The sequence below is a fragment of the Pseudophryne corroboree genome, chromosome 2 (genome assembly GCF_028390025.1).
Source record: "Pseudophryne corroboree isolate aPseCor3 chromosome 2, aPseCor3.hap2, whole genome shotgun sequence".
Taxonomy (NCBI): domain Eukaryota; kingdom Metazoa; phylum Chordata; class Amphibia; order Anura; family Myobatrachidae; genus Pseudophryne; species Pseudophryne corroboree.
This window is the reverse complement of record NC_086445.1, coordinates 1,040,454,191-1,040,466,273: the sequence shown is the minus strand read 5'-3', so window position 1 is coordinate 1,040,466,273 and position 12,083 is coordinate 1,040,454,191. Positions and strand designations below refer to the sequence as shown.

Here is a 12,083-nt window from a genome sequence, read left to right as displayed (position 1 = left end):
CCATATAATAAGGGTTACATGTATATATATTTTTACAGGGTTGGAAGCACGACACCAGAGAAGGAGAGACAGGCGCTGCCAAGCTGGTAAGTATTGTCAAATACAGTAGTATACATAGTGATTTACACAGCCCCACCCCCCTGTCCTGACCAGACTTGGAATCACGGCGGTTAGGACCCTGGTGCTGGAATCCACACACCCCTGAAAATGGCGGTGCCGATGTCTCGATTTGGGTGGGAGACCGGCTCCATGATCCCAGGATCCTGATCGTAAGGACGCCGGATGCAATGCGTATACAGCCAGGGAAGGGACAGTTACAGTACGTTTAGGCACCACCAGGGGGGACTTAGGGTTAAGCACCAAGGGGTAGGTTTAGGCTGCAGGAGGGAATCTTTAGGGTTAGAGGGGAGGGGGTTATTACAGTCTCAGTGGTGCAAGTACAGCAGAAATGTTTTCTTAGTGGTACTGATAGTTGAAATGGGTGTCATGAGGGGGCGTGGTAACACAAAACTAGGGGAGTTGCTACATGACAATAGGGCATGGCCACATTATGCCAGACACTGTAATGACCCTTACACATTATGCCAGACACTGTAATGACCCTTACACATTATGCCAGACACTGTAATGACCCTTACACATTATGCCAAACATCATAATGCCTTATATACAGTATTATACCACACGCCATAATGCCTTACATACAGTATTATACAACACGCCATAATGCCTATTACAGTACATTTTATGCCACACACAGTTATGCCACTGACACCATTTTATGTACCACACTCAAAATTGGCCCTTATAAATTATGCACCAGTGGAGGGCTGATGATACTGTGTACCACGTACTTAACGACCCATTGTTAGGATTTTCACATTTGGTATTTTTGCATTCGTGGTGCCATCGGCTGGATACTGAGCGCCGGCATCTCGAATGCCGGCATATCTTATGATATTTTATGATTTATTTTTATCCATTATTTACTGTACTGTATTTCATTGTACTGTACAGTAGAGATGAGCGGGTTCGGTTTCTCTGAATCCGAACCCGCCAGAACTTCATGTTTTTTTTCACGGGTCCGAGCGACTCGGATCTTCCCGCCTTGCTCGGTTAACCCGAGCGCGCCCGAACGTCATCATGACGCTGTCGGATTCTCGCGAGGCTCGGATTCTATCGCGAGACTCGGATTCTATATAAGGAGCCGCGCGTCGCCGCCATTTTCACACGTGCATTGAGATTGATAGGGAGAGGACGTGGCTGGCGTCCTCTCCATTTAGATTATAAGAGACTGAGAGAGATTTACTGGAGCTGACTAGGAGGAGTACTGTTACTGTAGAAGTGTAGAGACTGAGTGGAGAGAGTTTACTAGTGAGGACAGTGCAGTTTACTTTATATTTATAATCCGTTCTCTGCCTGAAAAAAGCGATACACAGCACACAGTGACTCAGTCACATACCATATCTGTGTGCACTGCTCAGGCTCAGGCCAGTGTGCTGCATCATCTATTATCTATATATAATATTATATATATCTGTCTGACTGCTCAGCTCACACAGCTTATAATTGTGGGGGAGACTGGGGAGCACTACTGCAGTGCCAGTTATAGGTTATAGCAGGAGCCAGGAGTACATAATATATTATATAGTGAGTGACCACCAGACACACAGTGCAGTTTATTTAATATATCCGTTCTCTGCCTGAAAAAAGCGATACACACAGTGACTCAGTCAGTCACATACCATATCTGTGTGCACTGCTCAGGCTCAGGCCAGTGTGCTGCATCATCTATATATATTATATATCTGTCAGACTGCTCAGCTCACACAGCTTATAATTGTGGGGGAGACTGGGGAGCACTACTGCAGTGCCAGTTATAGGTTATAGCAGGAGCCAGGAGTACATAATATTATATTAAAATTAAACAGTGCACACTTTTGCTGCAGGAGTGCCACTGCCAGTGTGACTAGTGACCAGTGACCTGACCACCAGTATATATAATATTAGTAGTATACTATCTCTTTATCAACCAGTCTATATTAGCAGCAGACACAGTACAGTGCGGTAGTTCACGGCTGTGGCTACCTCTGTGTCGGCACTCGGCAGCCCGTCCATAATTGTATATACCACCTAACCGTGGTTTTTTTTTCTTTCTTTATACATACATACTAGTTACGAGTATACTATCTCTTTATCAACCAGTCTATATATTAGCAGCAGACACAGTACAGTGCGGTAGTTCACGGCTGTGGCTACCTCTGTGTCGGCACTCGGCAGCCCGTCCATAATTGTATATACCACCTAACCGTGGTTTTTTTTTCTTTCTTTATACATACATACTAGTTACGAGTATACTATCTCTTTATCAACCAGTCTATATTAGCAGCAGACACAGTACAGTGCGGTAGTTCACGGCTGTGGCTACCTCTGTGTCGGCACTCGGCAGCCCGTCCATAATTGTATATACCACCTAACCGTGGTTTTTTTTTCTTTCTTTATACATACATACTAGTTACGAGTATACTATCTCTTTATCAACCAGTCTATATATTAGCAGCAGACACAGTACAGTGCGGTAGTTCACGGCTGTGGCTACCTCTGTGTCGGCACTCGGCAGCCCGTCCATAATTGTATATACCACCTAACCGTGGTTTTTTTTTCTTTCTTTATACATACATACTAGTTACAAGTATACTATCTCTTTATCAACCAGTCTATATATTAGCAGCAGACACAGTACAGTGCGGTAGTTCACGGCTGTGGCTACCTCTCTGTCGGCACTCGGCAGCCCGTCCATAATTGTATATACCACCTAACCGTGGTTTTTTTTTCTTTCTTTATACATACATACTAGTTACGAGTATACTATCTCTTTATCAACCAGTCTATATATTAGCAGCAGACACAGTACAGTGCGGTAGTTCACGGCTGTGACTACCTCTGTGTCGGCACTCGGCAGCCCGTCCATAATTGTATATACCACCTAACCGTGGTTTTTTTTTCTTTCTTTATACATACATACTAGTTACGAGTATACTATCTCTTTATCAACCAGTCTATATATTAGCAGCAGACACAGTACAGTGCGGTAGTTCACGGCTGTGGCTACCTCTGTGTCGGCACTCGGCAGCCCGTCCATAATTGTATATACCACCTAACCGTGGTTTTTTTTTCTTTCTTTATACATACATACTAGTTACGAGTATACTATCTCTTTATCAACCAGTCTATATATTAGCAGCAGACACAGTACAGTGCGGTAGTTCACGGCTGTGGCTACCTCTGTGTCGGCACTCGGCAGCCCGTCCGTAATTGTATATACCACCTAACCGTGGTTTTTTTTTCTTTCTTTATACATACATACTAGTTACGAGTATACTATCTCTTTATCAACCAGTCTATATATTAGCAGCAGACACAGTACAGTGCGGTAGTTCACGGCTGTGGCTACCTCTGTGTCGGCACTCGGCAGCCCGTCCATAATTGTATATACCACCTAACCGTGGTTTTTTTTTCTTTCTTTATACATACATACTAGTTACGAGTATACTATCTCTTTATCAACCAGTCTATATATTAGCAGCAGACACAGTACAGTGCGGTAGTTCACGGCTGTGGCTACCTCTGTGTCGGCACTCGGCAGCCCGTCCATAATTGTATACTAGTATCCAATCCATCCATCCTGAGGTGCCTTTTAGTTGTGCCTATTAAAATATGGAGAACAAAAATGTTGAGGTTCCAAAATTAGGGAAAGATCAAGATCCACTTCCACCTCGTGCTGAAGCTGCTGCCACTAGTCATGGCCGAGACGATGAAATGCCAGCAACGTCGTCTGCCAAGGCCGATGCCCAATGTCATAGTACAGAGCATGTCAAATCCAAAACACCAAATATCAGTAAAAAAAGGACTCCAAAACCTAAAATAAAATTGTCGGAGGAGAAGCGTAAACTTGCCAATATGCCATTTACCACACGGAGTGGCAAGGAACGGCTGAGGCCCTGGCCTATGTTCATGGCTAGTGGTTCAGCTTCACATGAGGATGGAAGCACTCAGCCTCTCGCTAGAAAAATGAAAAGACTCAAGCTGGCAAAAGCAGCACAGCAAAGAACTGTGCATTCTTCGAAATCCCAAATCCACAAGGAGAGTCCAATTGTGTCGGTTGCGATGCCTGACCTTCCCAACACTGGACGTGAAGAGCATGCGCCTTCCACCATTTGCACGCCCCCTGCAAGTGCTGGAAGGAGCACCCGCAGTCCAGTTCCTGATAGTCAGATTGAAGATGTCAGTGTTGAAGTACACCAGGATGAGGAGGATATGGGTGTTGCTGGCGCTGGGGAGGAAATTGACCAGGAGGATTCTGATGGTGAGGTGGTTTGTTTAAATCAGGCACCCGGGGAGACACCTGTTGTCCGTGGGAGGAATATGGCCGTTGACATGCCAGGTGAAAATACCAAAAAAATCAGCTCTTCGGTGTGGAGGTATTTCACCAGAAATGCGGACAACAGGTGTCAAGCCGTGTGTTCCCTTTGTCAAGCTGTAATAAGTAGGGGTAAGGACGTTAACCACCTCGGAACATCCTCCCTTATACGTCACCTGCAGCGCATTCATAATAAGTCAGTGACAAGTTCAAAAACTTTGGGTGACAGCGGAAGCAGTCCACTGACCAGTAAATCCCTTCCTCTTGTAACCAAGCTCACGCAAACCACCCCACCAACTCCCTCAGTGTCAATTTCCTCCTTCCCCAGGAATGCCAATAGTCCTGCAGGCCATGTCACTGGCAATTCTGACGAGTCCTCTCCTGCCTGGGATTCCTCCGATGCATCCTTGCGTGTAACGCCTACTGCTGCTGGCGCTGCTGTTGTTGCCGCTGGGAGTCGATGGTCATCCCAGAGGGGAAGTCGTAAGCCCACTTGTACTACTTCCAGTAAGCAATTGACTGTTCAACAGTCCTTTGCGAGGAAGATGAAATATCACAGCAGTCATCCTACTGCAAAGCGGATAACTGAGTCCTTGACAACTATGTTGGTGTTAGACGTGCGTCCGGTATCCGCCGTTAGTTCACAGGGAACTAGACAATTTATTGAGGCAGTGTGCCCCCGTTACCAAATACCATCTAGGTTCCACTTCTCTAGGCAGGCGATACCGAGAATGTACACGGACGTCAGAAAAAGACTCACCAGTGTCCTAAAAAATGCAGTTGTACCCAATGTCCACTTAACCACGGACATGTGGACAAGTGGAGCAGGGCAGGGTCAGGACTATATGACTGTGACAGCCCACTGGGTAGATGTATGGACTCCCGCCGCAAGAACAGCAGCGGCGGCACCAGTAGCAGCATCTCGCAAACGCCAACTCTTTCCTAGGCAGGCTACGCTTTGTATCACCGCTTTCCAGAATACGCACACAGCTGAAAACCTCTTACGGCAACTGAGGAAGATCATCGCGGAATGGCTTACCCCAATTGGACTCTCCTGTGGATTTGTGGCATCGGACAACGCCAGCAATATTGTGTGTGCATTAAATATGGGCAAATTCCAGCACGTCCCATGTTTTGCACATACCTTGAATTTGGTGGTGCAGAATTTTTTAAAAAACGACAGGGGCGTGCAAGAGATGCTGTCGGTGGCCAGAAAAATTGCGGGACACTTTCGGCGTACAGGCACCACGTACAGAAGACTGGAGCACCACCAAAAACTACTGAACCTGCCCTGCCATCATCTGAAGCAAGAAGTGGTAACGAGGTGGAATTCAACCCTCTATATGCTTCAGAGGTTGGAGGAGCAGCAAAAGGCCATTCAAGCCTATACAATTGAGCACGATATAGGAGGTGGAATGCACCTGTCTCAAGTGCAGTGGAGAATGATTTCAACGTTGTGCAAGGTTCTGATGCCCTTTGAACTTGCCACACGTGAAGTCAGTTCAGACACTGCCAGCCTGAGTCAGGTCATTCCCCTCATCAGGCTTTTGCAGAAGAAGCTGGAGGCATTGAAGAAGGAGCTAAAAGGGAGCGATTCCGCTAGGCATGTGGGACTTGTGGATGCAGCCCTTAATTCGCTTAACAAGGATTCACGGGTGGTCAATCTGTTGAAATCAGAGCACTACATTTTGGCCACCGTGCTCGATCCTAGATTTAAAGCATACCTTGGATCTCTCTTTCCGGCAGACACAGGTCTGCTGGGGTTGAAAGACCTGCTGGTGACAAAATTGTCAAGTCAAGCGGAACGCGACCTGTCAACATCTCCTCCTTCACATTCTCCCGCAACTGGGGGTGCGAGGAAAAGGCTCAGAATTCCGAGCCCACCCGCTGGCGGTGATGCAGGGCAGTCTGGAGCGACTGCTGATGCTGACATCTGGTCCGGACTGAAGGACCTGACAACGATTACGGACATGTCGTCTACTGTCACTGCATATGATTCTCTCAACATTGATAGAATGGTGGAGGATTATATGAGTGACCGCATCCAAGTAGGCACGTCACACAGTCCGTACTTATACTGGCAGGAAAAAGAGGCAATTTGGAGGCCCTTGCACAAACTGGCTTTATTCTACCTAAGTTGCCCTCCCACAAGTGTGTACTCCGAAAGAGTGTTTAGTGCCGCCGCTCACCTTGTCAGCAATCGGCGTACGAGGTTACATCCAGAAAATGTGGAGAAGATGATGTTCATTAAAATGAATTATAATCAATTCCTCCGCGGAGACATTGACCAGCAGCAATTGCCTCCACAAAGTACACAGGGAGCTGAGATGGTGGATTCCAGTGGGGACGAATTGATAATCTGTGAGGAGGGGGATGTACACGGTGATATATCGGAGGGTGAAGATGAGGTGGACATCTTGCCTCTGTAGAGCCAGTTTGTGCAAGGAGAGATTAATTGCTTCTTTTTTGGGGGGGGTCCAAACCAACCCGTCATATCAGTCACAGTCGTGTGGCAGACCCTGTCACTGAAATGATGGGTTGGTTAAAGTGTGCATGTCCTGTTTTGTTTATACAACATAAGGGTGGGTGGGAGGGCCCAAGGACAATTCCATCTTGCACCTCTTTTTTCTTTTCTTTGCATCATGTGCTGATTGGGGAGGGTTTTTTGGAAGGGACATCCTGCGTGACACTGCAGTGCCACTCCTAGATGGGCCCGGTGTTTGTGTCGGCCACTAGGGTCGCTAATCTTACTCACACAGCTACCTCATTGCGCCTCTTTTTTTCTTTGCGTCATGTGCTGTTTGGGGAGGGTTTTTTGGAAGGGACATCCTGCGTGACACTGCAGTGCCACTCCTAGATGGGCCCGGTGTTTGTGTCGGCCACTAGGGTCGCTAATCTTACTCACACAGCTACCTCATTGCGCCTCTTTTTTTCTTTGCGTCATGTGCTGTTTGGGGAGGGTTTTTTGGAAGGGCCATCCTGCGTGACACTGCAGTGCCACTCCTAGATGGGCCCGGTGTTTGTGTCGGCCACTAGGGTCGCTAATCTTACTCACACAGCTACCTCATTGCGCCTCTTTTTTTCTTTGCGTCATGTGCTGTTTGGGGAGGGTTTTTTGGAAGGGACATCCTGCGTGACACTGCAGTGCCACTCCTAGATGGGCCCGGTGTTTGTGTCGGCCACTAGGGTCGCTTATCTTACTCACACAGCGACCTCGGTGCAAATTTTAGGACTAAAAATAATATTGTGAGGTGTGAGGTATTCAGAATAGACTGAAAATGAGTGTAAATTATGGTTTTTGAGGTTAATAATACTTTGGGATCAAAATGACCCCCAAATTCTATGATTTAAGCTGTTTTTTAGTGTTTTTTGAAAAAAACACCCGAATCCAAAACACACCCGAATCCGACAAAAAAAATTCGGTGAGGTTTTGCCAAAACGCGTTCGAACCCAAAACACGGCCGCGGAACCGAACCCAAAACCAAAACACAAAACCCGAAAAATTTCAGGCGCTCATCTCTACTGTACAGTAGCTTATGTTACAGTGTTATTTTTCCACAGCAGCACGTGCCCCACCCGACCAGGAGCAAAGTGGTAATCATTATTATTGTTACAGACACACTAGTTTCCTACAGTATTACTGTCATTTTTTAATGTTACAATACTTGTTATCTTTTACACACAGACCGCCTCGTTATTGATACGGAGGCAGGGGAGGCAGAGATGGGGGAGCCTTCAGGCCAGCCTGGTAAGAATTGTAATCTACTGTACAGTACTCTACTGTACTGTATTGTACATTTATTTATTAACAGTTTCTTATATAGTGCAGCATATTCCGTTGCGCTTTACAATTAGAATAACAGTAATACTGTAGAACAAAACTGGGTAAAAACAGACAGACATAGAGGTAGGAAGGCCCTGCTCACAAGCTTACACTCTATAGGCATTGATAAACAAGGATGGATGCTACCTATTGCATAATGGTTCCCCAGATTGCTAGGTTCTTAATTGGTTGTATGATATAATCACCCAGCAATGTTGTCAAAGGGTCAGGAGGGTGTGAGAGTAAAGAAAGACAAGATATGTGATGTTATGTGGACTGTACAGAGAGGATATAATTAGATAGGGAAGAATTGAAGGTTATGTGGGTGGGTCTGGAATATGATACAGTAGGCTTGTCTGAAGAGGTGAGTTTTCCAATTGTGTACCAATGGCTTGGGTTCGCGTGACCAATGGTCAGAATTCCAGCAGTCAAGTGACCGACAGCGGCATCCTAAATGCAGAAATCCCATCAGGTTGAGGTACGGTATCCAAACCCTCCTCCACTACCCCCTAACCCTCCATTCATACTCTGATACCGGCCTCTTCATTCATAATGCCGAGGTCTGGACAGCTGGTATTTTAAATGCAGGTACAGTACGCCCCCTACCAATGGACGGTCATTCCACACTTCGGCTAAGAATGTATTTTTGCCTCCAGTACTCTACTTCCTGTAGACTGTACTACTGTAAAGTATTGAACAATACTGTAGTACAGTAGAATTGGAAATAACAATGTAAAATTTGACATTTCTTTTTTGGTTTATAATATATTATTATTATTATTATTATTATTATTATTATTATAATATAAAATATATATTTGTTTTATATTCAACACAGACATCATTTACATAGATGAGGAGGGGGAGCCACAGTGGAGTAAGTACAGTAGGAATTTATCTCGCCCATTCTTAAAAGTATTGACCAAGTCCGCCTTTACTACTCTCTCAGGCAGGGAATTCCAAACATGTATAGTATTGTCCTCACTGTGAAGAACCCTTTTTCGCCTCTGTGTGCAAAATCTCCTCTCCTCTAACCTGAGCGGATCTTATAAAAAACAGATCCTCCACAAGCTCCGTGTATTGTCCTGTTATATTTTTGTAAATGTTAATCATGTCCCCTCTTAATCTCCTCTTTTCCAATGTAAACATGCCTAGCCTAGCAAGCCTTTCCTCTTATTCCAGCGTCTTAATCCACTTGATCAGTTTGGTCACCCGCCTCTGAACCTTTTCTAGTTCCACAATACCCATTTTGTAGTATGGTGCCCAAAATTGTGCATTTTGGGCACAATTTGGGCATTTTGGGCACATTTGGCACACCGTTTTAGGCTAGTGGAGGGTGTAACCCCCCTCCACTAGCCTAACCCTCCAATCATACTCTGATTCCGGACTCGGCATTCTGAATGTTGGGATCCCGACAGCCTGTATTTTAAATACAGGTACAGTACAGTACTGTACATCCCCTACCACTGGACAGTCATTCTGCTCCTACTGTATTATGAATATCTCTCTGCCTCCTGTAGCACTGTACTACTGTAGACTACTGTGCAATTTTGTAGTAACTGTACTCTACTGTATTTTGTTTATAATCTTTTTTTTATTTTCCACTCAGTAAGTATAATTGGCATCGAGGAGGAGGGAGAGCAGGAAGAGAAAAAGCCGTCTCCCCAACTTGGTTAGTAATCTACAGTATTGTACTGTACTGTACATTGTGTTGAACCAATGGGTTGGGTTTGCGTGACCTGCAGTCAAGATTCCAGCGGTCAGGTGACCGACATGTTTTTTTTTTTTTATTACAAACACACAAATGCATCCCAGACGGAAATCTGCTATACACAGCAGACAGCTTATGGTGACAGAACTTACTTACTGTATTCCCACCTATAGTCGTGGTATATTGTAGATAGCCTAATGAGACACTCCTGCAGCATTGCCAGTGATTCATGTAAAACCTGTGTGCAAACTGTATCTCTATTGAATGCAAAGTACAGTTACAGTACAGTATATTACCAGAGCCGTACCTGACCAACATGATACCCTAGGCTAGATTTTGGCTGATGCCCCCTTGCACAGATGCTAGTTCCGCCTCTGACCCTCTACCCCTTTCCCAGCACCATCACCCATTTTGGTGCTCCTACCCCCTATATTTTAAATAGGAACAGTGTGCACATTTAGTGCCAGCCCAACACGGTGCATGTTCTTGCTGGGAAGGGGCATGGTAACACAATAATACCCCCAGTTGAAATGACACAACACAGTACTGCAACTTTATTCACATTATATCATGCGATAGCAGTGGCAAACGCAGGATTTGCATGGGGGGGTTTCCAGAACTGGGCGGAGCCAATCACGGGGGTGGGGACTGAGGTGACCCAGTATATGCTGGGTCCGTAAAACTAGTGTGTGTGTGTGTGTGTGTGTGTGTGTGTGTGTGTGTGTGTGTGTGTGTGTGTGTGTGTGTGTGCAGGGGTGTATCTTGGGGTCAGAGCGCCCCTGGCAAAGTCAGGGGCAGCCCCCCCCCCACACACACACACACACATACACATATTTGAAATAAGGGAGGCGTGTCAAAAAAGAAATGTGGCCTTGTGGGGAAGGGAAGGAGCATGGCCACACAATTTAGGGCTGCATTAATACAAACTCAGTTTGTACAGATCTTTGGCAGACGGAGGCAGCATAGTATGTAGCTCCCTTCCGATATGCAATTATCCAGGCATAATTAAGATCTGAACATTTCACAACATCTTTTTGGGGGACACATCTCCCGTCTGGCATATCAATGGCTTTTTCTGTCTAATTTGTCTTGTTGAATTTTCACTAATTTTAGAGAGCAGAATCAAAAGACTATACTATTAACCTTTAGGCACTTTATTTATCAACCAACACTTAGATCATTAAACAAGAGTGCGCCCAAACAAGAGTCATACGTTTTTCTTTGTGCATATACACATGCAGTATATACAAATACAGTCACATACATACATAGTTACACACTTATTCACATACATAGTCACACACTAATACACACATACAGTAGATACTTATACACACACAAACATACATTCATACATAGTCACACACATACATAAATTCAATCACAGACACACATACAGACAGACTATATAGTATCCCCCCCACCCCCCACATTACAGACAGGGTACGCTGACTGCATTATTATTATTATTATTATTATTATCCTTTATTTATATGGCGCCACAAGGGTTCCGCAGCGCCCAATTACAGAGTACATATGCACATAAAAAACAGGAAAACAGTGACTTACAGTTGAAGACAATATAGGACAAGTACAGGGTAACTAAGCATAACTACACCAGTAAATGACAGAGATAAGTTCCAGGTGGTCAAAAAACTGTGGGATCTGGGCAGTTGAGGATTATTAAAGTAAGAAAAGTATAAACACATGAGGGAAGAGGGCCCTGCTCGTGAGAGCTTACATTCTAAAGGGGAGGGGTAGACAGACAGGGGTGACACAGATGGGGTACATAGAGAGCGTGGAACAGAGGTTTAGGATGAGATGTGGCTGGGTTTGGTAAAGAAATGGGTCTTAAGAGCCCGTTTGAAGTTTTGTAGAGAGGTGGAGAGTCTGAGGGGGAGAGGTAAAGAATTCCAGAGAAAGGGAGCAGCACGTGAAAAATCTTGGAGATAGGAGTGGGAGGAAGTGATCAGAAGACAGGAGAGACGGCGTGCATTAGCAGAGCGAAGAGGACGGGTGGGAGAGTAAAGGGAGATAAGGTCAGAGATGTAGATGGGAGAGGAGTGGGTGAGTGCTTTGTAAGTGAGTGTGAGAAGTTTGAATTGGATTCTGAAAGGGAAGGGGAGCCA

The 12,083-nt window shown here is 45.3% G+C and overlaps 1 protein-coding gene across 3 annotated transcripts in view; it reads left to right on the top strand.

Moving 5' to 3' along the window:
• The window catches only part of LOC135050363 (uncharacterized), a 172,711-nt gene that overhangs the window by 110,896 nt on the left and 49,732 nt on the right, over positions 1–12,083 (top strand). Inside the window, exons 3-5 of one of the 3 annotated variants that reach the window (XM_063956824.1) lie at positions 8,106–8,168; positions 9,082–9,120; positions 9,853–9,915. The exons of 1 other annotated variant lie outside the window; for it this stretch is intronic. In XM_063956824.1, coding sequence (XP_063812894.1) covers positions 8,106–8,168; positions 9,082–9,120; positions 9,853–9,915 — 165 coding nt within the window. The remainder of the gene's footprint in view (positions 1–8,105; positions 8,169–9,081; positions 9,121–9,852; positions 9,916–12,083) is intronic. One more of the 3 variants, XM_063956825.1, reaches the window with a different exon arrangement.